Source organism: Oncorhynchus clarkii, chromosome 3 (genome assembly GCF_045791955.1).
Source record: "Oncorhynchus clarkii lewisi isolate Uvic-CL-2024 chromosome 3, UVic_Ocla_1.0, whole genome shotgun sequence".
NCBI classification, from domain to species: domain Eukaryota; kingdom Metazoa; phylum Chordata; class Actinopteri; order Salmoniformes; family Salmonidae; genus Oncorhynchus; species Oncorhynchus clarkii.
This window is the reverse complement of record NC_092149.1, coordinates 23,188,707-23,214,384: the sequence shown is the minus strand read 5'-3', so window position 1 is coordinate 23,214,384 and position 25,678 is coordinate 23,188,707. Positions and strand designations below refer to the sequence as shown.

Below are 25,678 nucleotides of genomic sequence, written 5' to 3'. Positions count from 1 at the left end.
CAATAATGTATGTTTTGTTTGATGAAGTTCATATTTATATAAAAAAAAATCTGAGTTTACATTGGCGCATTACGTTCAGTAGTTCTGAAACATGCGGTGATTGTGCAGAGAGCCACATCAAATTACAGAAATACTCATAATAAACATTGATAAAGATACGACTATTATACATGGAACTTTTGATAAACTTCTCCTTAAGGCAACCGCTGTGTCAGATTTTAAAAAAACTTCACGGAGAAAGCAAACCATGCAATAATCTGAGTACAGTTTTTAGACAACAAAGCAGCCAAAAAGATACCCGCCATATTGGGTAGTCAACATTTCTCAGAAATAGCATTTTAAATATTCACTAACCTTTGATCTTCATCAGAATGCACTCCCAGGAATCCCAGTTCCACTATAAATGTTTGATTTGTTCGATAATGTCCATCGGTTATGTCCAAATATCTTATTTTGTAAGGGCGTTTGGTAAACAAATCCAAAAGCGCATTCAGGTCGCGCAGAACGTCGGACAAAAAGTTCAAAATGTTCCGTTACAGCCCGTAGAAACATGCCAAACTAAGTATGGAATCAATCTTTAGGATGTTTTTAACATAACTTCATTAATATTCCATCCGTTCCTTTGTCTGTACAAATGAAGTGGAACGTAGCTACCTTTCACGTGAGCGCGCCAGACCGAGGCTGTGGCACTCTGCCAGACCACTCACTCGAAGAGCTCTTATGAGCCCCTCCTTTTAGAGTAGAATCCTCAAAACAGTGTGTAAATACTGTTGACATCTAGTGGAAGCCTTGGGAAGTGAAACATAACTCACATCCCACTATTTTCAATGGGGGCTGAGTTGAAAAACTACAAACCTCAGATTTCCCACTTCCTGGTTGGATTTCTTCTCAGGCGTTTGCCTGCCATATGAGTTCTGTTATACTCAGACATTATTCAAACAGTTTTAGAAACTTCAGTGTTTTCTATCCAAATGTACTAATTATATGCATATTCTAGCTTTTACGGCTGGGTAGCAGGCAGCTTAATTTGGGCACGTTTTTCATCCAAGCTACCCAATACTGCCCCCTACCCCAAAGAAGTTAAGGGCCAGTAGGAGGTACCCTTTCCTCTGGTCTAAAAAAAATAATAATATCCCAATGCCCCAGGGCAGTGATTGTGGCCATTTCCCTGTGTAGGGTGCTGTCTTTCGGGATGGGAAGTTAAACATGTGTCCTGACTCTGTGGTCACTAAAGATCCCATGGCACTTATCGTGAGAGTAGGGGTGTCATGTAGCAACAGCACGTCACTAGCACTAGTATGTTGTCGAGCGCTGAAACCTGAACTAAAGATCTCAGTTTAAAAGCTGGCTGTTTTTAAATAATTCTATGTTATTTTTGAGCCTGCGGCTCTGTTGGGCTACATTTTTGTGAGCGCCGCTATCTCTCCCGGTATCCTGACAGATTCTGTATAGGGGGAGAGACGCAAAGCCTAGCTGTCTCGGCGGACTCAAATAGAGGCCGCCATTGAAAATTTCCAGCGTTGCAGGAGCTGTGTTTACTTTGCATTGTTCCGGGACAATGTGGACCGCGCTGACTTTCAATGTAGCAACTGCTTGCTTGCGGAGGACTACAGGAGCAAAGTAGCTACTCTTAGCAAACAAGTAGCAAACTTACATAAGCTACTGGAGAACCCACGGACACCTACTTTTTCCTTCCACCCCAGTAGCTGGACGCCGCTCTGGTCTGGTGGAAGTTTTGCCGCCGTGTCGGCTCTCCACAGCTGGTGTTAGGCAGGGTTCCATCCCAGAAGGGGTCTCCCCCCTTCCCTGGAGAACAGAGCTGATCTCAACCCAACCAACCAGCCATGGAGGTACGTCACTCGGCGTGGAAATCGAAGAAGGCGTCCTCTGGCAACGAGGGTCTCTATGGAGATGTTGAACCCGGAACTGACACGGACCAAAAACAGCTTTTCCGCCCTGGATCCAGAGGTTCCAGCACCTTGGTCCTTGGTGGCTTTTCAATCAAGATCTAATCCGGAGGTACCTGCGTCTTCGTCCTCGGTTCTGTCTCCCTCTCCGGTGGCTTCTACCTCGGGTTCAAATCCTCGGAGCTCCCAGCCTCACCAGACCGTGAGGCTGCCTTAGAGACCGGCCCATTCAACATCACCAGCTGTCATCATAGGCAGCTCCATGGTGAAAACCCTGTACTACGCAGGAGCACGAGTACAGGACATAAGGCTGCTTCTGTCTGTTCTACCACAGATGCCCAGAGCTGACACTGTCATAGTCCATGTGAGGTCAAACGACATCAGGAGGGCTAGCTCTGAACATTTTAAAAATGTATTTTAAAGAACTGATTTTAGCATTAAAAGACTCCCAAAAACGGCCAATCATTTCAGGTCCAGTACCATCGTTGGGCCGCAGGTGTGAAAGATTCAGCAGACTGCACCTCTGCTGGAGTCAATTTTATTAATAACTTTGACACCTTCTGGAAGCAGAAGATACTCTCAGGAATGACGGAGTCCATCCAAATCATCTTGGCTCCTGGACTCTGTCCACGCATTTCAAGGCTGCGTTAAAACCATGACTGGTAAATGAACCAAGACCTGCTCAGTTAATCCCTACCATTGTGACAATGAGTCGTCATAATGCTGCATCAAGTGTATATGATCTTAATGGCATTGGCAAACAATGTAAGTAATTTATGTACCCCTAATTGCCCCAAATACATCTGTTTATTCTACAGCTATTGTAAGCGGTCACCATGAGCCTGTAAACCAGAGTTACACTGTTAGCACTGAGGCGGTGTGCAATAATAGGAAGACCACTTTATGCAGCTCAGCCTGCACTCTCCGCTCCAATGTAAATAACTTGAGTAAGTCTACCTCGACAAGCTTCCCAGTAAAGCATTAAAAACAATCAAGCAACACAGGAAAGTGCTAAAAAAAATAGCCCATATTAACATATGCAGCCTAAGAAACAAGGTCCATGAAGTCAATGACGTGCTTGTAACAGATTACATTTCATATTCTATCTCTGAAACTCACTTAGATAATACTTTGATACAGCGGTAGGAATACATGGTTATAACATCTACTGAAAAGCCCACGGAGGCGATGTTGCGATCTATATTCAGAACCACATTCCTGTAAAGCTTAGATGATTTAATGTTAAATACTGTTGAAGTAATATGGCTACAGGTTCATCTGCTTCACCTAAAGCCCATTCTTGTGGGAAGATTGTATAGATCACCAAGTGCTAACAGTCAGTATCTGGATAATGTGTGTGAAATGCTTGATAATATATGTGATATCAACAGAGAAGTATATTTTCTGGGTGATTTTTAAATATTGACTTGCTATCATCAAGCTGCCCACTCAGGAAAAAACCTTGAACTCTAACAAGTGCCTGCAACCTGGATCATGTTGTCAGGCAACCAACCAGGGTAGTTACAAACAGTACAGGAATTAAATCATCTTATTGATCACATCTTTACTAACGCTGCAGATTTGTGCTTTAAAGTAGTATCCAAATTCATATAATGTAGTGATCACAATATAATAGCAATATCTATGAAAACCAAAGTTCCAAAGGCTGGGCCTAATATAGTGTATGAGTTCATACAATAAGTTTTGTTGATGTAAAGAATATTTGCTGGTCTGTGGCGTGTAATGAGGAGCAATCAGACGCTGCACTTGACACGTTTATGAAACTACTTATTCCAGTTATTATTAAGCACGCATCCTTTAAGAAAATTACTGTAAAAACTGTTAAATCCCCTTGGATTGATGAGGAATTGAACAATTGTATGGTTGAGAGGGATGAGGCAAAAGGTATGGCGATTAAGTCTGGCAGTCCAACTGATTGGCAAACGTACTGCAAATTTAAGAAAATGTGACTAAACTAAATAAAACTTAAACTACACTATGAAACAAATAAAGAATGTTAGTAAAGCTTTGGGGCAACTTAAATGGCATTTTTGGGAAAAAAAGCTAACTCTGCTCCTTCAGTCATTGAATCAGACGACTCATCACAAAGTCCACTGATATTGCAAACTACTTTAATGACTTTTGCATTGGCAAGATAAGCAAACTTGGGGATGACATGCCAGCAACAAACGCTGACACTACACAAGTATATCGGACCAAATTATGAAAGACAACAATTGTTATTTTGAATACCGTAAAGTCAGTGTGGAAGAGGTGAGAATTGTTGTCTATCAACGATAACAAGCCACCAGGGTCTGACAATCTGAATGGAAAATTACTGAGGATAATAGCAGACGATATTGCAACTCCTACTTGACACATCTTTTAAATTTAAGCCTACTAGAGAGCGTGTGCCCTCAGGCCTGGAGAGAAGCTAAAGTCATTCCGCTACCCAAGAATAGTAAATCCCCCTTTACTGGCTCAAATAGCCAACGAATCAGCCTGTTACCAACCCTTAGTAAACTTCTGGAAAAAATGGTGTTTGACCAGATACAATGCTATTTCACAGTCAACAAATTGACAACAGAATTTCAGCATGCTTATAGGGAAGGACAGTCAACAAGCACAGCACTTAAACAAATTACTGATTGGCTGAGAGAAATTGATAAAATGATTATGGGGGCTGTCTTGTTAGACTACAGTGCAGCTTTTGACATTATCGATTATAGTCTGCTGTCAGGAAAACTTGTATTATGGCTTTACACCCCCTGCTATATTGTGGATAAAGAGTTACCTGTCAAACAGAACAGAGGGTGTTCTTTAATGGAAGCCTCTCAAATATAAACCAGTTAGAATCAGGAATTCCCCAGGGTAGCTGTTTAGGCCCTTTTTTGTTTTTATTCCATTTTTACTAACGACATGCCACTGACTTTGAGTAAAGCCAGTGTGTCTATGTATCCAGATGACTATACACGTCAGCTACTACAGCAACTGAAATGACTGCAACACTCAACAAAGAGCTGCAGTTAGTTTGAGTGGGTGGCAAGGAATAAGTTGGCCATAAATATTTCTAAATCGAAAAGCATTGTATTTGGGGAAAAAAACACTCACTAAACCCTAATCCTCAACTAAATCTTGTAATAATGTGGATATTGAGCAAGTTGAGATGACTAAACTGCTTGGAGTAACCCTAGATTGTAAACTGTCATGGTCAAAACATATTGATGCAGTAGTAGCTAAGATGGAGAGAAGTCTGTCTATAATAAAGTGATGCTCTGCCTTAACAACACTATCAACAAGGCAGGTCCTACAGGCCCTAGTTGTGTCGCACCTTGACTACTGTTCAGTCGTGTGGTCAGGTGCCACAAAAAAGGACTTAGGAAAATTGGCTCAGAACAGGGCAGCACGGCTTTCCCTTGGATGTACACAGAGCTAATATTAATAATATGCATATCAATCTCTCCTGGCTGAAAGTGGAGGAGAGATTGACTTTATCACTACTTTTATTTATGAGCTGCCTGCCTAAACTACTGGCACACAGCTCGGACACCCATGCATACCCTACAAGACATGCCACAAGAGGGCCCTTCACAGTCCAAGTCCAGAACAGACTATGGGAGGCACACAGTACTATATAGAGCCATGACTACATGGAACTCTATTCCACATCAAGTAACAGACGCAAGCAGTCAAATTAGATTTTTTTTTTTAACTGATAAAAAACAAAAAAACACCTTATGGAACAGCTGGGACTGTGAAGAAACAAACATTGGCACAGACACACACGCGCATATATATATACATACATACATACATACATACATACATACATACATACATACATACATACATACACATGGATTTAGTACTGTAGATATGTTGTAGTGGTGGAGTAGGGGCCTGAGGGCACACAGTGTGTTGTGAAATCTGAATGTATTGTATGTTTTTTAAATTTGTTTAAACTGCCTTAATTTTGCTGGACCCCAAGAAGAGTTGTTGCTTTGGCACTATTCCCCAGGTCGTTGCTATAAATGAGAATGTGTTCTCAGTCAACTTACCTGGTAAAATAAGGGTTCAATAAACATGCTTGACCATTGGTTAAAGTTCTTACTGTGGAATGCAGTGTTTGGTTTTCGGCAGGCATAATGGGACCCATGTCGTCCAAAAAGTTGTTATACTTTTGACTCATCTGTCAATGGAAATGTAATTCTTCAGGTGCTTTTTGGTAAACTTGATACACCTTTTTGGATGAGATGGGTCCCATTATGTCTGTCGAAAACCAAACACTGCATTCCACAGTAAGAAACCACAAGCATGGTGGTGGTAATGTGACGGTTTGGGGATGCTTTGCTCCCTCAGGACCTGAATGACTTGCCTTAGAGCAGAATTCACAGTTCCTTCTATTATCAGAATTCTACAGGAGAATGTCAGGCCATCCGTCTGAGTTGAAGCTGAAGCGCATCTGGGTCATGCGGCAAGAAAGTGATCCAAAAGTGACAAATTTAAAGTTTTGGAATGGCCTAGTCAAAGTCCAGACCTAATCCTAATTGAGACCACGTTGTGTTAAGACTTGAACTGAGCAGTTCGTGAAGCCAGAAATGTTGTTGAGCTAAAGCAGTTCTACATGCAAGAATGGGCCAAAATTCCTCCACAGCGTTGAGCGACTCAACAACTACAGGAAGCATTTGGTTGCTGTTATTGCAGCTAAAGGTGGCACAATCAGTTATTGAGTATAAGGGGCAATTACTTTTTCACACAGGGGAATTGGGTGTTGCATCACTTTGTTAATTAAATAAATAAAATAAGTATACATTTTGGTTATTTGTAAACTCAGGTTCTCTTTATCTAGTATTATGTTTTAGTTCAAGTTCTGATGATCCTAGAGTGCGTCTCTCTTTAATTTTCAAGTTTTCTACTCCGCTAGCCAGCACCTCGCCTAAATAGGTGTGCGTTTCTTTTTCTTCTAGAAAGATCTGATGATAACATTCAGTAGCAAAAATAGAGAAAATCAGAAAGGGGGCAAATACTTTAAAAGTCACTGTAGGTCATGGCTCTCCATACCTGTTCATGGAGAGCTACCCTCGTAGGTTTTCACTCCAACCCCAGTTTTAAGTAACCCGATTTCAGATTATCAACCAGCTAATTATTAGAATCAGGTGCGTGTGATTACAGTTGCCGTGAACCTACAGGACGGTAGCTCTCCAGGAACTGGGTTGAAGAGCGCTGATGTAGGTGATAGTTCAAACAACTGCCTATGTACAGTTGTTTTTTTGGCCAGTCTTTCCCAGTGGTCTTTTGCAGTGTGGAGAAATGCAGAGAAGTAGTGCTGACCTCTCTCCCTCTCAGGCTCCACGCTCCAGGATAAGGAGGATGACCCGGTCCCTGCTGAGACGGGGCAGAACCACCCGTTCTTCCGGCGCTCTGACTCCATGACCTTCCTGGGCTGTATCCCCCCCAACCCCTTCGAGGTCCCCCTGGCTGAGGCCATCCCCCTGGCAGACCAGCCTCACCTCCTGCAGGTTAGTGCATTTCTTTCATTTGCACTGACCAGTATAAGTCGTTATCAATAAAACGTCACAATACAGTGCAGAGCGTTAGATTTGGCTGCTGGGGGGCAAGGAGACCCCCACCTCCACTAAAACCATTGACAGGTAGATGCTGTTTTTAAGGGATTGTTAACTATTTGGTTTTAATATCACTTTGAAGAGCATAGTCAGAACTACACAGTTCTGATTATTCCACATTTAGCTCTATCAGAGTTAAACAACAAGTAACTGCATGTTTTTCATGATCAGTAAACATCAATTGATCATGGATTGTCAGATGCATGAGGGTAACCTATCATTTGGCATCTAGCTAGCTAAACAAACTATGTCACTTAGCTTGCTTCATCAGAGGTTAGGCTTTTGGAAAGAGCTTGACATTGGCAAGTCCTCGTCAAATTATCATTTGGACTACTGTAATCACCTCTAGATGCCAAGCAAATTAAACAATATTTGGATATAGACTTCTAGTTTATCCCCTGAAAGTTAGCTTGTTAACTAGCCATATTGATGTCATCTGTTATTGGCTAGCCAATTTGACGTGGTCCATTAATCATGTTTGTCAGCAGCAATTGCGATTTAAACACCCAATTGTTTTTTAAAGGGCTTATGTTAGTTAACTTCACTAAGTAGGTCTATGTTGGTTGGAGGAAAAAAAGTACATAAGGTCTACTTAGCACTATGTTTAGCCAACTGTACAACGTTTCTACCGGTAGCTTGCAAAGTAAACGTCATTATCAGCTAACAATAGACTTACATTGGGAAATGCGGCCTTCTGCTGCTTGACAGGCAGAGCCCACAAAGGATGGGGAAATGAACCTAAACCTCTCATATTTATCAGGTATAGTTAGTTTACTTTTCACTCAAATATCTAACTAAAGGTTGAGAGACGTCAGGGTAGCCTCAACATATCTGAAATTACATGGCCAATTTATGTTTACTGATCATGACAAGCATGGATACTTGTTGTTTAACTCTGATAGAGCTAAATCTGGAATAATCTGAACTGTGTAGTTCTGACTATGCTCTTCATGAGGTTAAGATATTACAACCAAGTAGTTGTAACATTTATTTAACAACCCCTTGAAAACAGATTTTAGTTGTCAATGGTTTAAGCGGCACTGGGGGTCTCCTTGCCCCCCACCAGGCAAATCTAAAACTCTGCACTTTATTGTGACATTTTATTGATAACTATCCGAGGGAAATTAAAGTGACATGTGCAGGTGAAGTCCTAACGGGCTCCCCAAACAGCCTCTTCTGTATAATCCTTAATGCAGTGTAATTGATGCAGACCGTAATTATGTTAAATCACAGCTATAGCGCTTATTTGCCTACTTATACCTTTATGGGGCAAGCAGTGCAATATACACTTGAAGTCAATAAATCCACCACTAACAATACGCTGTTCATCTCTGTTTTTAGTTTGTTACAATAATGACACTGCAACTTATTTTTCTACCTCCCAGCCCAATGCAAGGAAGGAGGATCTGTTTGGCCGTCCTAGTCAGGGCCTGTACTCGTCCTCGTACACAGCAAGCAAAGGCCTGGCCGAGGCCGCCCTGGACCGCAGCTGCATGGAGGTTAACATGGGCTCCTCTCAGGTATACATAACACACTGTGTGCCCTGACAACACACCAGCTCTAATACGCTTATCATGCATCCTTCCTTTATCCCTCATCCCTTCAATCAACATGCATCCTTCCCTTATCCCGCCCTTCCCTCCTTTCTTGAAGGAATCACTGGTCTAACATGGCTGGATTGGTGAAAGCAATGGAAACTGGAAAGCTTGCCAACGCCAATCCATGTTAGATCAGTGATTAGTACTTCATGGAAGGAAAAATAGGAAGGAGAGATGCATCAAATTATGGGAGCAGAGCCACAGTCTTCACAGTACATTTCCATCATAATAAAAAACATTCATTATAGAAACCATTCACTACAACCACAGCTGTGTTGTGTCCTACAGATCCTACCCACCAAGATGTCCTACTCAGCCAACCTGAAGAACGTGATGAGTATGGAGACTAGTCAACGCGGCAGAGAGGACCAGCCCATGGACCAGGAGCTAGTGGCGCCAAAGCCAGGCCCCTCACCCCATGACCTAGCTGCCCAGCTGAAGAGCAGCCTCCTGGCTGAAATAGGCCTCACTGAGAGTGATGGCCCCCCGCTCCCTTCCTTTAGGTATGGTACACGTGTCTTAGTGGCTAGTAAATAAATGAAAATCCCATCTCGGTCTGCTTTCTCAGGTCGATTTATTTTTGCTTCAGTAAGGAAACAAAGAATATAGTTAGGTTACATAAATTAAAAATGTTCTCCCTCTTTGCGTCATACAACTGCATATGTATATGCCCCTTACTCTCCTGTCTTTTGTATTAACAAGGACGTAACATTGTTGTGCCTTCTCCTGTGTTCTCCAGACCCCACTGTAATACTAACCAGGAAGTATATCATCTCTCTGTCCTCTCCAGACCCCACTGTAGTTTCATGGGGATGGTGATCTCCCATGACATGCTGCTGGGCCGCTGGCGTCTGTCTCTGGAGCTGTTCGGGCGCGTCTTCATGGAGGATGTTGGAGCAGAGCCTGGATCGGTATGCACACTCAGGGATTGGTTTAAACACTTATACTGTATTATATTTATAGTATTTCCCCTGCCCCAAACCATTAATACAATGAAATCCACAAAAATATACAGCTAGACATGGACAAAATAAATAAAAAATACCTTTACCAAGAGGATGAAAGTTTATGAATTGCCTGGCTGGGCTGTTGAACAGGGCATTGATGATTCAAATGGAACTGTTAACAGGCTTTTCCCTGTGGATTATCGTGAATAACTAACAGCTATCAACCAATCAGCATCCCGGATCCAAATGTACGCTTTTAGAACGGTAGAAGTCTCTACAGCTTTCTGTCCCCAGATCTTGACAGACAAACATGTAATAAAGAAAAGTACAATTACCAAGATGAGATCAGGACTAAAAAAAATCTGTTAAACATTAAAAACAGTTGACGATCTAACCAGACATTTAATCCTGACTGTCTGATCCCGTCCCCAGATCCTGACCGAGCTGGGGGGATTTGAGGTGAAGGAGTCTAAGTTCCGCCGGGAGATGGAGAAACTCCGTAACCTCCAGTCCCGTGACCTGGCCCTGGAGGTGGACCGTGACCGTGACCAGCTGATCCAGCAGACCATGAGGCAGCTCAACACCCACTTTGGCCGGCGCTGCACCACCACACCCATGGCTGTGCACCGCGTCAAGGTCACCTTCAAGGACGAGCCGGGCGAGGGTAGTGGCGTGGCCCGTAGCTTCTACACGGCCATCGCCCTGGCCTTCCTGTCCAATGACAAGCTGCCCAACCTGGACTGTGTGCAGAGCGTCAGCAAGGGCATGCAGGCCAGCAGTACGTGTCATCACGATTACAACTCAAGTATGACATTGAGTATGAAACTACTAGCGTCAATTTATTAATTACTTAACCCAAATGGCAGTTTAACATGGTGACTGACAACTTACTGCTACCACCACTCTGGGGAAGCAAGAGGAATTTCAGAGGAGAACAGAGATATATAGATCTTTCCTAAAGTCTCCCTCTGTGTGTAGATCTGATGCAGCGGCTGAGGAACAGAGACCGGGAGAGGGAGCGGAGGAGTGGAGGGCTCCGAGCCGGCTCTAGGAGAGATCGAGACAGGTGAGAGACCAAACTTCCTGCCCACCAACCCTGTGGTTGTATTGTGTCATTAGGACATGTTGCCTTTCAGAAAACATTTGACCTTCATGTGTCAGGCTGGAGTTACACAAAGCAACTTTCAAGCAAATTTAGTTTCAGTTAGAGGTTGCAAGTGACATCTCAAGCAACTTTGCTGATACACGAAGTAACTCAAACGTAATTGAAATTGCGTGCAACAGCCAATCAAATTGAAGCTGCTATTGTCATTATGGTTTGAGAAGTCGTACCTCAGCTAGTCAAAATGACCAAGCTAGCAATAACCTAAGCTAGCTAGTGCAGTCATTAATCATGACTTCCCATGATGCCAATATTTATTTACAGCTCTCGTTTGGCTAATGTCTCTTCTACCAACCTTGATCACGGTTCCTGCAGCACTGACAGCTGTGTTGACTTGACAACTGGGTCAGAGTTGCGACCCTTCAAATGGATCATGTGCGACGCATTCATTTTGATTGGCTGTTGCTTGCAACTAGCGCACAAAGTATTTTTAATTTATTTTGCAACTGGATGCAACCATGTTGTAGATGAATTGCTTATCAGTTGCTGGTGGTGTTACACAAAGCAATTCAAATGCAACATAGTTTGAAAGTTGTAACTATAGCTTTATACATCTCTACTCAACTACACCGAAATAACACTCACTACTGAGCTGAGCCGAGCTGACCTGGTTACGCATCCACCAAAGTTTCTGTCCTGCACTGCATTGTCTCACATCGGATAACATGGCGGCCGTCTGTACTGATCTGTCTGATCTCGCAGACACTCATGGATAGCTAAAAAGAAGTCTGACTACAATATGCTGTCCTAACATAAAAAAATGTTACCAAGGTGACATCATCTACTGAACCCCTGTACATCCTCAAGCGTCAGTTAATCTTACCAAAAATGATGAACCTGTAGCTAATATTTAAAAGAGTAATGAGGATGTCTTCACTACCTAATTCTATATCTAGCTAAGGTGTTTTGTGGTGGTAATTCTTTATGTACGAACATTTCTAATCAATCCATATGAAAACACCAGTTCACACTCTCAATGCTGAATACTCCCTCTAGCTCTAGCAATGCACATGAGTTTTCATGATATCTGTTCTGCTGTGATTAGTGTGCCGAGTTCTACAGCACAGCTGACTGCTCTCTGCAACGTTATCGCGTTGGCCAAATGTTACAAAGTAGCGAGGCACAATAGCAGCTGTCTGTTGCATACATGCTGATTTCTGAGAGTCCCGTAACCCTGGTTCTGTACAACTTAATCAACAAGCTGTTAAACTAGCTACCGTATGGCCGTTCAAACAAGCTTGTACTAGGCTGTTAGCTGGAGCATGGTTTGCCGTCATAGCCAGAATTAGGAACTAGTGTTGAGCAAAATCTAGTTTTATAGATTAGTTCCACGTCCTACAAGACCGATCGGTTGAGGGACGAGCATTGATCTGGCGTAAGACAATGGCTTGCACTGGCCAGTTTGATTTGGGTCGGCACGATGGTGTAGAATGTTTGCGGGCGCTAGCTAACCTTCCTTTCTGTGTGTGTGTTCCAGGGACTCGAGGAGACAGCTGTCCATTGACACCCGGCCCTTCAGGCCAGCCTCTGAGGGGAACCCCAGTGACGAACCTGACCCACTACCTGCCCACAGACAGGCCCTGGGAGAGAGGCTGTACCCCCGCGTCCACGCTATGCAGCCGGTACCTACCAGCTTTACAACAATCTAATTCTAAGTATATTATCTATAAATGCAGTATCCATTCATTATCTAATCTATAATGCATAATATCTATATACAATCAAGAAATACTGTATGTGATGGGTGGTGAATAAGTGAAAACCTCAGGACAGTCTACATAATGTGACTGACTGGTGTTGTTCCTTCCTCTCCAGGCGTTTGCCAGTAAGATCACAGGGATGCTGCTGGAGCTCTCCCCAGCCCAGCTGCTGTTGCTCCTGGCCAGTGAGGACTCTCTCAGGGCCAGGGTGGAGGAGGCCATGGAGCTGCTCATTGCACATGGAAGGTATAGTACAGTGTCCTATTCACCACTCTGTCATTTTGTTCTCAAAATAGCACCCTGCTCGCAGTGCACTACTTTTGACCAGAGCCTCTTTATGCTATATAGGCAAAAAGGTGCCATTTGGGACGCATCGTCACCATACACAATTTCAAGGATGCCCTCTTTGCCTGGTCTCCCTTTTACCTCAATAGGACAACCTGGTTTGATAAAAATAAAGGATAACCTGACTAGAACCCATCTCTCCTTCCACAGGGAAAATGGTGCTGACAGCATACTGGACCTGGGTCTCCTGGAGGCTCCTGAGAAAGCACAGGTAAGCTTCAGCTCTCCATCTCCGGTCCCAGCATGCCCCAGCTCTGTGGTCCAGGAACACAAGTCATTAGACATGCCTGAAAGAAAGTTTTATGAAGAATAAAAGGACTGTTTGTCAACATTTCAGCCTTAGCAACCTTTCTCAAGACCAGTCACTTATATTTTACTGGGTGGCACTGATTTGAATTATAACCAACCATTATAACCAAAAATGTGTCAACTTTGTCAATTACGAATAGTTGTTGCTCATTTCCTGGTTGTAGCAGCAGGAGAACCGTAAGCGTCATGGCTCCACCCGCAGTGTGGTGGACATGGAGCTGGACGACCCTGAAGACGGAGATGACAACGCTCCCCTGTTCTACCAGCCCGGGAAGAGAGGCTTCTACTCTCCCCGGCCCGGCAAGAACACGGAGGCCAGGCTCAACTGCTTCAGGAACATCGGCAGGTAAGTCCTAGCATCCCATTCCCTTTATAGTGCAACCGGGACCCATAGGGAATCTGCAGACAATATTTACTTGTATTCAGGGATAAAACAACTAAATTATATGTAGCCTACCTCAAAGAATTTCCAAGTATTTAAGTTTTTTTATATTTTTTTCTTCTCCAGAATACTAGGGCTGTGTCTGCTGCAGAATGAGCTCTGTCCAATTACCTTGAACAGACATGTCATCAAGGTGCTGCTCGGCAGAAAGGTAATGATTTCCACTGTTATATGTGCACTGTTGTACACTGCAATATGGAAACCACTATATCTGGACTTGTACACGGATAGAGTTCTCATCAGTATGTGTGTCTGTGAGCAGGTGAACTGGCATGACTTTGCCTTCTTTGACCCGGTAATGTACGAGAGCCTGCGACAGTTGATCCGTCACTCTCAGGCTGGAGAGGCAGAGGCTGTGTTTGCAGCTATGGACCTGGCCTTCGCCATAGACCTGTGTAAGGAGGAAGGGGCTGGACAGGTAAAGAACTCACAGGGAGAATATTTCACATGCAGTCAACTCAACTCAGGAAGTGCACTTGGGAAACATTTTCAGTCCCGATTTTTCATTTCGTTATATTTTTGCACCTGACTGCATGCTCTGGTTTTAATGCACTCTGTCACAACTGGCATTTCACTGTACTTGTGCATGCAACATTAAACATTTGAAACTGCCAGGTTTTGCATTTATCAGAAGTTGACTGTTTTGAAAACACTTCTATTCTGCAGTCTAATTGTGACAGAGAGTGTTATGAAACATCGCATTGCATTATTAACATGACGTCTGCTGTCCATGGCTATATCAGGTGGAGCTGCTGTCAGGTGGGGTCAACATGCCTGTGACTCCTCTCAACGTTTACGAATACGTGAGAAAGTACGCCGAACACAGGATGCTGGTGGTTGCCGAGCAACCTCTTCATGTGAGTTGTACACTCATGTGGCAGTGTGAATTACCATTCACTATAATAAGGGGAACCAAGTGGGGCATTCTGTATCGAGTTAGGTCTAAAGTTAGCCTGGTCCCAGATCTGTTTTTGGCATGCCATAGGAGTTTCCAAAACAGCAAATCGGACACCAGTCCAGTCTAAAGCTGGAGTAGGGATAAGCCTAGATGTATACAGAGACAATATCGTCGAGTGTAAATGTATGTGAGATTAATACCTTGTTCTTTCTCAGCTGATGAGAAGGGGATGGATGTGTACTGTATATAAAGATGTTGACATTTAATGTTAATACTGTTTTGTCCATTCCAGGCGATGAGGAAGGGTCTGTTGGATGTCCTTCCTAAGAATGCCCTGGAGGACTTGACTGCTGAGGACTTCAGGCTGCTGGTCAACGGCTGTGGAGAGGTCAACGTGCAGATGCTCATCAGCTTCACTTCCTTCAATGATGAATCTGGTACAAAGACCTTGGCCCGTATTCACAAAGAATCTCAGAGTATGAGTGCTGATGTAGGATCAGTTTTGCCTTTTTGATCACAATTAATAAGATTATATGGACAGGGAGACCTGATCCTAGAACTGTGAAACCTGGATCTTTTTAGTTTTCCTTTGGTTATTGATCCTCACCCTAATACTTTTAGTTATGCAGTTAGAAGTCTTGTAACAAAAATACGTTTGTACTTTTACATGACTTAAGTGTGTTTGAGTTGATGGTTTTTATTCCATGATTGAGTCACTTATTTTTGTTATCCCACTCTGAATCTCAACAGGGGAAAATGCTGATAAGTTGTTGCAGTTCAAACGCTGGTTTTGGTCCATCGTGGAGAAGATGAGCATGACTGAGAGGCAAGATCTGGTAAGAAATTATTTTCACTACCTGATGCAGTCCCAGTTTGTGATTTTTATCTGCAGAAACTCAAATATAAATTCCAATACAATCGGATTCCTCTCCCTCTCTGCAGGTGTACTTCTGGACCTCCAGTCCGTCTCTGCCAGCCAGTGAGGAAGGCTTCCAGCCCATGCCCTCCATCACCATCAGGCCTCCGGATGACCAGCACCTGCCCACGGCCAACACCTGCATCTCGCGTCTCTACGTGCCACTCTACTCCTCCAAACAGATTCTAAAACAGAAACTCTTACTAGCCATTAAGACCAAGAACTTTGGTTTTGTGTAGAGGTTGACAAACATGTTTACCTGTTGTGTAATATTTACCTAGTTACATTTTTGTAGATTTGTTTTTTGTCTATACAATTTTATGGAATTTGAAGAAAATACAAAAAATGCAGTCGCTCCCCTGGCGGTTATTTTGTTTGTGTTGTGAACACAGACGGCTTGTTCTTATTTTATTTTAATTTTTTTAGTTCTGAAGGTAATATACATTCCTGCATTGGCTTTGTAAAGTTGAAACCCTCTGCTCTATTGGCTTAAACCTTTAGTTCCCAGGAATTTGGCTCGACAGCAAACTGTGCCGAAGCTCAGCCAAAGAGGACCGCAGTAGAAGTATTTAAAAAGTTAGTCTAAAAAAAAAAAAACACTGTGATTATGATTTTGTTCCTTGCCCTAAACAGAATACTTTCTATCACTGACAGTTCGCTGCTGCCTTGATGGAAAGTCAATATTTTTCTTGTATAGGGGGAGTAGGGAATTTCAAAATAAACTTGGATGCAAATTATCATTTTAGTCTCTTGATTGTTGTAGAATGTATTTCTGAATATGGTTTAAATGGATGACCTCACAATAAATGCTAGGCATGCTGATAACCTGGTTTTAGGAACTTTACAAAGACTGCAATTATTTAGATTGTCGGAATACACCCAAGCATACAATAAAACAGGCCACAAATTCTACTTGACGAGGTGGGCAGCAAAAGTTTGGTTTAAGATATGTGATTCATCATTGGGTATAGTTTTTAATCAAATATACTGGTAACTAACCCCAAGTAATCTGTTCTAGTCCAGGACCACCATTCTTAATCTGTATGAGGAAATTCGTCATGATTTCAGAGGGACTCCTTCTTCCATGACGTTGCACCAATCGTAGAGCGGGATGCTGCTAAGCACCGCCTGTTTTTCTGTTGCTCCTCGAAATCAACCTTCTTGCTTTATCAGTGGGCAAGAAACCGGTTCATCAGTCATACGAGCTGGACAAATAGCTAGCTATATGAGGGTAATTTATTTCGACCGACTCAAATGTTACATGATTGACAGCTAGCTAACGCGTTAGCAGCTAGGTGGATGACAAGCTAGCGATGATCGTGGTTTTATTGTTTGCCCTGTCAAAACCGTTATTTTTAGCCAGCTAACGTTAACTTTTGCATATTCTGTCAATCATCGAGATCAACCCAAATGGCAGAGAACTGGCAGGACGCGGCCTGTCAACAGGTCAAGTTGATAGCAGGTCGCCTGAATGAGCTTCTTTCCACTGGCCTAGACCTCTTGCACTCAGAACTCGGGGTGGATTTTGGAGTGAAGCCCGAGATTCCGCCATGGTTGATCTTCTTAGCAGCGTGTATTGGGCTCGTGCTAATGGTAGCTATGTGGGCCTCCGCATGTCGCGGGCTCTTCAAGAAGCGACCGACCATAGTTGAAGTTGAGGCCATGGAAAGCACTAAACCAGCTACTATCAAGACGGCAAAAGCAGAGGAACCGAAGAAAAAGAAAAGGAAACCTACAGAAAAGGTAACGTTTCCAATGCTAGCTTACTAGCTCATTTTGACAGCTCTGTCACAGTAGCTAGCTAACGTTTAGTAGCCGACATTAGCATGATTCGGCTAGCTAGATTAACCTGTCACGTGAGCCAAACTAATATTTGTTTTTAAATTAAGCCTTGTGTTCTCTTTTGCCCCACAGAAATCACAGCCAAATGGTAGTGTAGTTGCTGAGCTACAAGAGGAAGTCAGAGTGACTGAAGAAGACAACCTGCCAGTAGTGCCACATCATTCTCAAGTCAAGACAGAAAAGGCTTCTGAGGTAGGCCTAATGTTGCTTGTAGAGGCAAATTCTTGTATGCAAGCCTAGGAGACTAGTGAAACAATTGAATCTGTTGTATACAAAACAGAAGTCCGTTGTATGCTAAATAAATTCAGATATGCTTGGTTATACCTAGCTACACAATATCCCAATTTCTGCACTAAAACAAGCCTTCAAGATTGAGAACCGGCCTTATGGCGTTTGTAGTGGAGTTTTCCTAGTGATGATGTGGCTTTTAGACTAGAGGCCTGCCTCCCTTAGGACTCCTACAGTCCTGTGATGTGCAGGGGCCAGCTGGCAATGTCTGTTTGCCAGATTTTAACTTGCAGATGCAGCAAATCCTAAAGGATGGGACGGATGGCTTCCTCACTTAGCTAGTGTCAAGTGTAGCTCCTCCATGATCAAATACAGCTTTCAACCCAGTTGACTGTCAGTCTGTCAATCAATGCTCTCTATAGTTGTTTTTGACATCAATCTGCATTGAGGGGCTGACACTTCCAATATAATACTTATTTGATTTGTTTGGTTTATAGCTTTTGGGATTGTAAAGGACCGTATAGCCTATACATTACATGTCAAAAGGCTCTTGGTAGACAGATTTAGGTGAACAGGATGGTGTATGTGATTTGAGAGATATAGAGATATATATATATATATATATATACACACACACACACACACACACACACACACACACACACACACCCCGACCTACCTACCTAGTTTGACTGCGTTGACTTGATTGAGTGACTTTCATAACATGGGGTTTCTGTTCTAATGGTGCAGGGGGCGATGCATCTGTATGTTACCACTTTCCCTTTCTTTGCCTTGTAGCATTAATCCACCATACATGTTGAAATCTATATATTTAGGTAAAGAATACAAAGAAGAAGCAGAAACAGGCAGTAAAGGAGGCTAAGACGGCTTCTTCTCATGGCAAGGAATCGGAGGAAGGTACGCCATACAATACCACCAACTGTATGAATCAATTGTGCCTAGCAAAGCGCGGTGGGGGGCATACATTTACAGCTAATTATTACGTCCTTTCAGGGAAATTGAAATTAGTCATATTTTAATGTTAGTCTATGAAAGATTAAATCAATCATTCATGCAATCTGACCAAGATTCGGGGGGAGCACTGCTCTAGAATCAGCGTTCTCCCTTTCCAATCTTACCTTGACATTAGAATTATTCTACAAGACTGACGATGGATCGGCTCCTAGAGAGTTCACCTATGGTTACAAATATTGAGGCGGCTTATTCTAATGCTTACCTTATAATAATGCACTAAATCCAGGTTGTGCAAATGTTACATCATGAAATATATTGAGGCAAAAATGTATCGGTAGCTTACAAATATCCAAATAAAACGATTGCATTAACATGAAATTGATTTCTATATCATTCAAAAATGTGTATGTAGCCTATACAGTATTTGTCTTTTAATACAGTCATCTCGGTGTTCATTTGAAGCGTATTTGTTATGCAAAAAAATGGGCAACTTTGTTTTTGTAGTCAGTCTACAAACCTCTGATGTAATCAGCAGTCACAGAAAGACGGATAAACATCTGTGTATAAAGTGACGCGGAAGGGCAAGAAACATCTAACAACGTACTTTGCTGTTCTATGAGTGGTCTGAGGCAGTCGTTAAATAATGAGCATTTTCAAGAGCAACTTCAGTAATGATTGTTTTGGGAAACAGCTCGGAGATGTAACGATGTTCCTAAGAAGGCTTTAACGATGAACTTATTGTTTTGGGAAACTGGGCCCAGAGCCTGGACATTCTAACAGTGGATTTGAACATGAGATGTAGGCCTATTTAACTTGATCCCACTAACCTTCCCCATGTTTCTATCAGTATCAGGCACCTGGGAGACCAAGGTCAGTAACAAGGAGAAGCGTGAGCAGCGCCGTAAAGACAAGACCACCGGTGACGGCTCAGGGAGCCCTGGAGGAGTGGATCCTCTGCCTAGTACTCCTCCCACCGAGTCAACCAAAGTCAGCCCTAAAGCTGCAAACCCTGGGTCTGTCTCTGAGAAGAAGGAAAAGAAGAAGAAAGGTAAAGCTAGCTTGTCCATCACCTTATGGTATACCTCTCTGCTGGCAAAAGGCTGCAGCTGAGCAGGCCTGAGCTTGGTTAGACACCTACACTTTCACAAACTTTCTGTAAACATACTAATTTGGCATCCAGGGAGACTGCTACTCTCTGTCTTCTCCTGTTATTGAGTTCTGCTGGTCCCCTGTTGATCAGACCTGCTATAAATACAGACCCTGGAGGACTCCGATCCCAGAGAGAGAGCGGTGTAGCTTCTGCTGCTTGTCAATTGCTCTGTTAGCTTGGAAGCCAAACTGACATGCTCCGTTTCACCACTGAAACAATAGAACTGAGCATATCAGTTTGCGTTCCAGGCTACTGCTCTTTGTGTGTTGACATGCTCTCCATTTGCAAATAGGAAATATAAATGTATATGGAAATATAGCTACAGCCTTGCCTTTAAACATGAGTGTTATTTTCCCAGGAGAATCCTCCAAAACCAAAGCAGAGAAAGCAGGTGCCGTTGTTGCTGTTGCCGTAGGCAGACCTCAAGGTAAAAAAATATATACATATTGATTCAAATAAGGGTCTGATTAAGGCTTAGGGTGAAATCAAATCATGTCCCATTTTTAAGAAAAACAATTAGTTACATGCTCTTACTTGTGTAGTATTTGGTTGGAGTCCATTTCTTAGGCACACTATTTAAAGTGGTGCCATTGTGTGGATGTTCTTGAAGGATGTTAAATGTGTGTGTGTTGGTGTCAGCTATCAGCAGCGAGGAGGCTCCGGTAGTGACTGGAGGATGGACTGACCGGGCTGTGACGGCCCCAGCCCTTACCATTGTTCCTGATAAGGAGCACTGGACCACTTCTGAGAGCAATCAAGACACCACTGTCTGGGGGCACGAGACTGAAAGAAATTATAGTAGTAATATTTCCCTCGAATATACTGCATATGTACATATTAATCAAATCTTTCTTTTTGTTAAATGCAGGGAATACAGTATACACAGTACAATTACATTTTTACTGGCAGGAGTTTTCACTGAGGTTTTCTATTGCAATGTTGTGTTATTAGGAGGGTGGACTTATTAGGAGGATCCCTGATAACAGAGATAAAGGCTAAAGACCTGAATCTAGTCTCATTAACCAGACTAACAGTTGGCACTGCAGGTAATGGGCTGACTGTTCTTTGTGGACTCCTGGTGTAGGATCACCTTTTGGCCTCTAGATGGCATGGTTTACAGTACAGACAAGTATAGTGCCCTACAAAGGCAAAACGCATTAACTATGAATTTGGTCAAAAATATTTTTATCTGTTGTAATGGCCAGGTATGTTATTTGATTCGTGTGGTAATAAGTTTCCTGACACAAGAACAAGCCAGTTAATCAGAATATATAATGGAGTAACAAAAATTGCTCTCTGCCTAGACAGAAAGACAGACTTTGCAGTAAAAACAATTACTTAGGTACTGTGTTTTGCCTTTTGTAGGGCAGTATAGATATTTAATCAGATTAGTAGTTTAAACATGTTTTTTAAATGATACAAAGGATCAAAATCATATGGCAATATTAGTTTGCGTATATTGGTGATAGTCCGCCATGAAGCCAAGTCGTTGTGTGTGTTCCAGCAGTGGAACCCCAGCTGCCGTGTCCCAGCCAGCCTGAGCCTCAAGTGGAAGACGAGTGGTCTGGTCTGAGTAAGTAAAACAAACCTTTACACTGGCAATAAGTCATTGCAGGGATTAGATCGCATAATGAGTAGTTATACGGGTTGCAAGGTGGCCTGTAGATCAGTGATTCTGCACAGTCCAACTGTATTGTAGTCAGACTGCTGTAGGTTGGAAAATCATCATCTCTGTCTGTAGCATGTGTTGTAAAGGTTGTGTTTTTGTGAGGTGTTTTAACTAGAGCTTTCCTCTGGATGTGTTTTCAGATGGTGATGGGTCTGCTGCTGCAGCAGACGGGTGCTCTGACTGGAATGCCCCAGCGGAGGTGTGGGGGAACTATGAGGAACTCCCTGCTCCAGTAGAGGCTGCCCCCCCTGTCCTCAAGGAGTCCCTGCCAGAGACGGTCAAGGTTAGTCGCCAGTTGTGAGAACACTTTTTAGGTACCCCTCACGAGAGGTTTCTAACATCAAGGGCCTGTTCCTGGTTAAATAAATAACATGCCTTATATTTAAATACTGTCAATATAATCTGGGAAAGTTGAGGAGAGAGAAACCATCTCCAGAGTTAAACAGAACATTTCATGAGGAAGATGTCAGGGATTTAATTTAAATGTTGCATTTAAAAACCTCAATATAACTATGCAGGATAGACTGACTGGTAATGTGCACTACATCCTTGGAATATAACTAGTTTGACTGCAGTGCAACAGTCGCTTCTAAAGTGACCTGTACAAGGTTCTGCACAGAGTAATAGTAGTGATTTGGTGATTGCTTCATTTTAAAAGCCTCTGTCAAACAAAACTACACATTTTAAATTTCAGAAGCCTCATGTAAAAAAAAAACAACTATCTGCTGCTTAAGTTCAAGTTGGGGAAATGTTGTCAAGTTGTTGATTTGGGTTGAGCAGTCTAGATCTGTTAAGTATTTGAATTAATTTTGTACTTTGAATGTTGTTTCACAGCAGGTATCTGATGAAGAGAGAGAAAAGGCGGAGCCTGCCGCTGATGGAACTGGTAAATTGAAAAAGAAGAAAAAGAAGAAGAAGAAGCAAGCTGAAGATGATGTAGTTACTGGCCAGGTATCACCGTAGACTAAGCACTTACTGGATTCCTCCTTAACAACATTATAATGTTACTATAGTGATTAGTCTTATTACACAGGAATAGAGCAACTTAATTTAAACTGTTACCATCACTCGTTAGAACTACATTGCTGTGTCCTTCATTGGGTCATTGCTACCTGTGGCCTTCCTGATTGGCTCATATTTGTTCTGTTTGTCTGTGATTGACAGGAGTCAGAGGAGCGAAGTAAAAAGGTTGTTGCTGAGGCCAAGGTGAAGAAGCAGCCAATCCAGGAGCCTACTGCTCCTGCTGTCAATGTTGCTGCTGTGAAGGTTGGTGACACTGCTCTATAGACCTCAATGGCTGTGTCAAATGGCACCCTATTCCCTAATAGTGTACTACTTTTGACGAGGGCCTGTAAGGACTATAAAGTGCAATTTCGTTTAGGGGACCCCTGTTGGCCCAAGAGCACCCCCAGTGAGTGGCAAAGGTTCTTTAGCCTCTTTAATCCCAAGGTTTCTAATTCCTGCAGGCAAGAGTGGAGCAACCAGTTGTGGTTCAGAACACAGCCCCCATCACACAAGTGCCACCCCAACCCGCAGAGACGGAGCCTACTGCCAAGCAGAACAGTCTACCTGCTCCAACACATAGTAAGTCTATCAGAACTATGTGAATCACACTGGAGTCTGGTCTAGTGGTAGTGCTGCAGACCCTGGACTACGTATCTCTGCCAGCAGCTGGGGTTCGATCCCTGCATACATCTTACTTCACTTTATACTTTCCTCTATTCTATATCCCCACTCATTTCTTGCTATACTATGATCACAATAGAAACACATTAATATTAAAGGAGGAATAGCTTTACCTTGCCCTCAAACCATTCAGATCTAGACATATTAGTAAGCTGCTTGGTGGTGTTCCTGGGCAGGGCTGCCATGTTGTGTGATTGACTGGGCCACTAAGCTGCCTGCATACCACCTTCCTCTGAAGTGTAGCTCTTGTAGGAAGCAGCTAGGCCAGGTTATTACTACCAGATGTCCCCTCTCTCCATTCAGTTTGATTGGCTATCCCAGCTAGAGCATTAGTCCTTCTCTTTAATGTATCAATCATACGGTTGCAAAATTTCAGTAACTTTCCTTAAATCCTATTTGGAAGATTCTTGGAATACGTTTAGGAATAAGCAGAAAGTCCAGGAAAGTTACAAATGTTGCAACCCTAAAAACTCAAGACTGTATACAGGCAGGGCTGCAGTTCTCGCTCCATCTCCACTCACACTTTTCTACAGCTGCACTGTTTCTCAATCCACTCTTGGAGGACCACACCTCCACGGGGTGCACATTTCTGTTTCAACCCAGCTACTATCCAAGCCATTGATTGGATGATTCAGGTGGTAGTACTGCGCGAGAACAAAAATGTACACTTCCTAGTGATCATTCTGGAATGGATTCTACACACTTCCTGCTTCTAAAGTCTTCGTTTCTGTTTTATATTTATGATTTTTTTTTTTTCAACCTGTGTCTTGTCTTACAAGGAGTCCCATATTGTATTGTAAGACTATTCTCCCTGTGTTGTCCCTCATAGAAAAACCTGAAGAGAGCCAGCCTTCCAAACCAGTGATGAAGAAGAAACGGGCAAGAAGAGAAACATGAGTTGGAGTCATGAACATTATATGCAAAATACTTTGGATAAAACAGCTGTTTATGCAACATATAAATACTTCCCCTTTTAAAAACGGAAATATCAAACTTCTAAGTTCTGACCGGCCAGCTTCATATCCAAAATGCAGCCTGGTCAAGCAGACTGGATCTAGATGAACTGTAAAGCTAAATTCTGCGATTCTGATCAATATCGTAGTGTGGGCACACATGAACTGTTTTCCAATTCCAATGAATCATTCGAACGATCATGTTTGATGATTAGACACCTAGAAAATGAATAATAAATCGTGATTTAATAGTGATTGGGATGTTGTGGCTTTGAGATTATTATAGAGGAAGAGTCAGCCGAGTCACGTTACAGGCCTTTATTCTGCAGTCTTTGTTTGCTGTTTATATCGTTAACCATATTGGTGCAGTGACTCATGCTCAAAAGGTCAAGTCCAACACTATAAGGTTGTGTTCAATAGGGCACATGGTAGCAAACCGTTTTGAAAGGGAAAAACGAAATAAGAGATTGCTATCTGACAAGTCCAGGTAGTCCTCCCTGTTTCAGTCAATTTTGTACTGTTTGGTGTCTCATGAAAACGACCCAAGGGAATCATGTTTAGCATTTGGATGCAGGTGGTGTTAGTGGTATCTCTGCTATTCTGCTGTACATGGAAAAGAGACATACTTTCAGTTACTTGCTGTTATTTTGATAATCAGTGTTGTGCTCAGACTGTGTAGTTGCTTCTACCATTGATGGCTGTTGTCCTGTCCACCCGTGGTTGATGATTCTAAAGTCCTCAACCTTTTGTAACCTCTTTGTAATGAAACCGCTTCAAGCCATATGTAAAAAAATAAAAAGGCCCTTTTCTATATTTGATTTGTCTTTTATATTTCTATAGTTTTTTCCTATTAATCAGTTACCTCTTATTTTTCTCCTTTTTCTTTTGAGCAACTGATTGGTGTTTAGTCCTGCTGTAGACAGGATGGTTTCAAACTGCTTTAATCAATGATGTATTTGTAATGATGCAGTAATCAGGAATACAATTTGATGCCTTAGTTGGTTGGGTAATGTAGGCATGTGCTCTACCAACCGTTTTAATGTGCTGATTGTGTCCTATGTTGGACCATGTTTATTCTGCACCCTGAATCTTTCTCCACTTGTCTTTCTTTCTCTGGAAATGTAACATGTGAATTGCTTCCATTTTTCCTGATTGGGGATAGTAATGTCTCTGTTGAATTATTTAAATCAATGTGTTTGATACTTGTCCTTTACCTCTGTCTTTATTGTCAGAATGTTCCAAATGCAATAGAATCAAATATGCCTTTTGTGTGAATTTCTACCATAAAGATCATAAAGGCACTATTGTGAAGCGTGAATATTCTTAT

General features: G+C 42.5%; 2 protein-coding genes across 29 annotated transcripts in view; both read left to right on the top strand.

Moving 5' to 3' along the window:
- Window positions 1–16,586, top strand: part of LOC139391040 (E3 ubiquitin-protein ligase UBR5-like) — a 42,356-nt gene extending 25,770 nt beyond the window's left edge. For 9 of the 20 annotated variants that reach the window (XM_071138617.1, XM_071138576.1, XM_071138601.1 and 6 more), the window contains exons 41-56: window positions 7,254–7,426; window positions 8,917–9,051; window positions 9,418–9,632; window positions 9,920–10,040; window positions 10,509–10,881; window positions 11,055–11,142; window positions 12,716–12,860; window positions 13,054–13,184; window positions 13,434–13,494; window positions 13,757–13,938; window positions 14,101–14,185; window positions 14,297–14,452; window positions 14,778–14,891; window positions 15,225–15,408; window positions 15,683–15,768; window positions 15,875–16,586. In XM_071138617.1, coding sequence (XP_070994718.1) covers window positions 7,254–7,426; window positions 8,917–9,051; window positions 9,418–9,632; window positions 9,920–10,040; window positions 10,509–10,881; window positions 11,055–11,142; window positions 12,716–12,860; window positions 13,054–13,184; window positions 13,434–13,494; window positions 13,757–13,938; window positions 14,101–14,185; window positions 14,297–14,452; window positions 14,778–14,891; window positions 15,225–15,408; window positions 15,683–15,768; window positions 15,875–16,087 — 2,462 coding nt within the window. In that variant the 3' untranslated portion in view covers window positions 16,088–16,586. The remainder of the gene's footprint in view (window positions 1–7,253; window positions 7,427–8,916; window positions 9,052–9,417; window positions 9,633–9,919; window positions 10,041–10,508; window positions 10,882–11,054; window positions 11,143–12,715; window positions 12,861–13,053; window positions 13,185–13,433; window positions 13,495–13,756; window positions 13,939–14,100; window positions 14,186–14,296; window positions 14,453–14,777; window positions 14,892–15,224; window positions 15,409–15,682; window positions 15,769–15,874) is intronic. The other 11 variants (XM_071138678.1, XM_071138652.1, XM_071138625.1 and 8 more) reach the window with 6 other exon arrangements.
- Window positions 16,587–16,940: 354 nt separating this feature from the next.
- On the top strand, window positions 16,941–25,652 carry LOC139390993 (protein LYRIC-like). 9 transcript variants are annotated; one of them, XM_071138460.1, is made up of 13 exons: window positions 16,997–17,591; window positions 17,763–17,882; window positions 18,755–18,836; window positions 19,741–19,941; window positions 20,402–20,470; window positions 20,683–20,841; window positions 21,012–21,089; window positions 21,548–21,616; window positions 21,853–21,995; window positions 22,547–22,663; window positions 22,877–22,978; window positions 23,179–23,296; window positions 24,228–25,652. In XM_071138460.1, exons 1-13 carry the CDS (start codon window positions 17,259–17,261, stop codon window positions 24,293–24,295), a joined length of 1,659 nt encoding a protein of 552 aa, XP_070994561.1. In that variant the 5' UTR covers window positions 16,997–17,258; the 3' UTR covers window positions 24,296–25,652. The 9 variants fall into 9 exon arrangements, with proteins under 9 accessions (XP_070994583.1, XP_070994614.1, XP_070994590.1 ...); XM_071138466.1 differs by having other exon boundaries at window positions 20,683–20,844; window positions 21,551–21,616; XM_071138475.1 differs by having other exon boundaries at window positions 20,683–20,844; window positions 22,550–22,663.
- The last annotated feature ends 26 nt before the right edge of the window (window positions 25,653–25,678 follow it).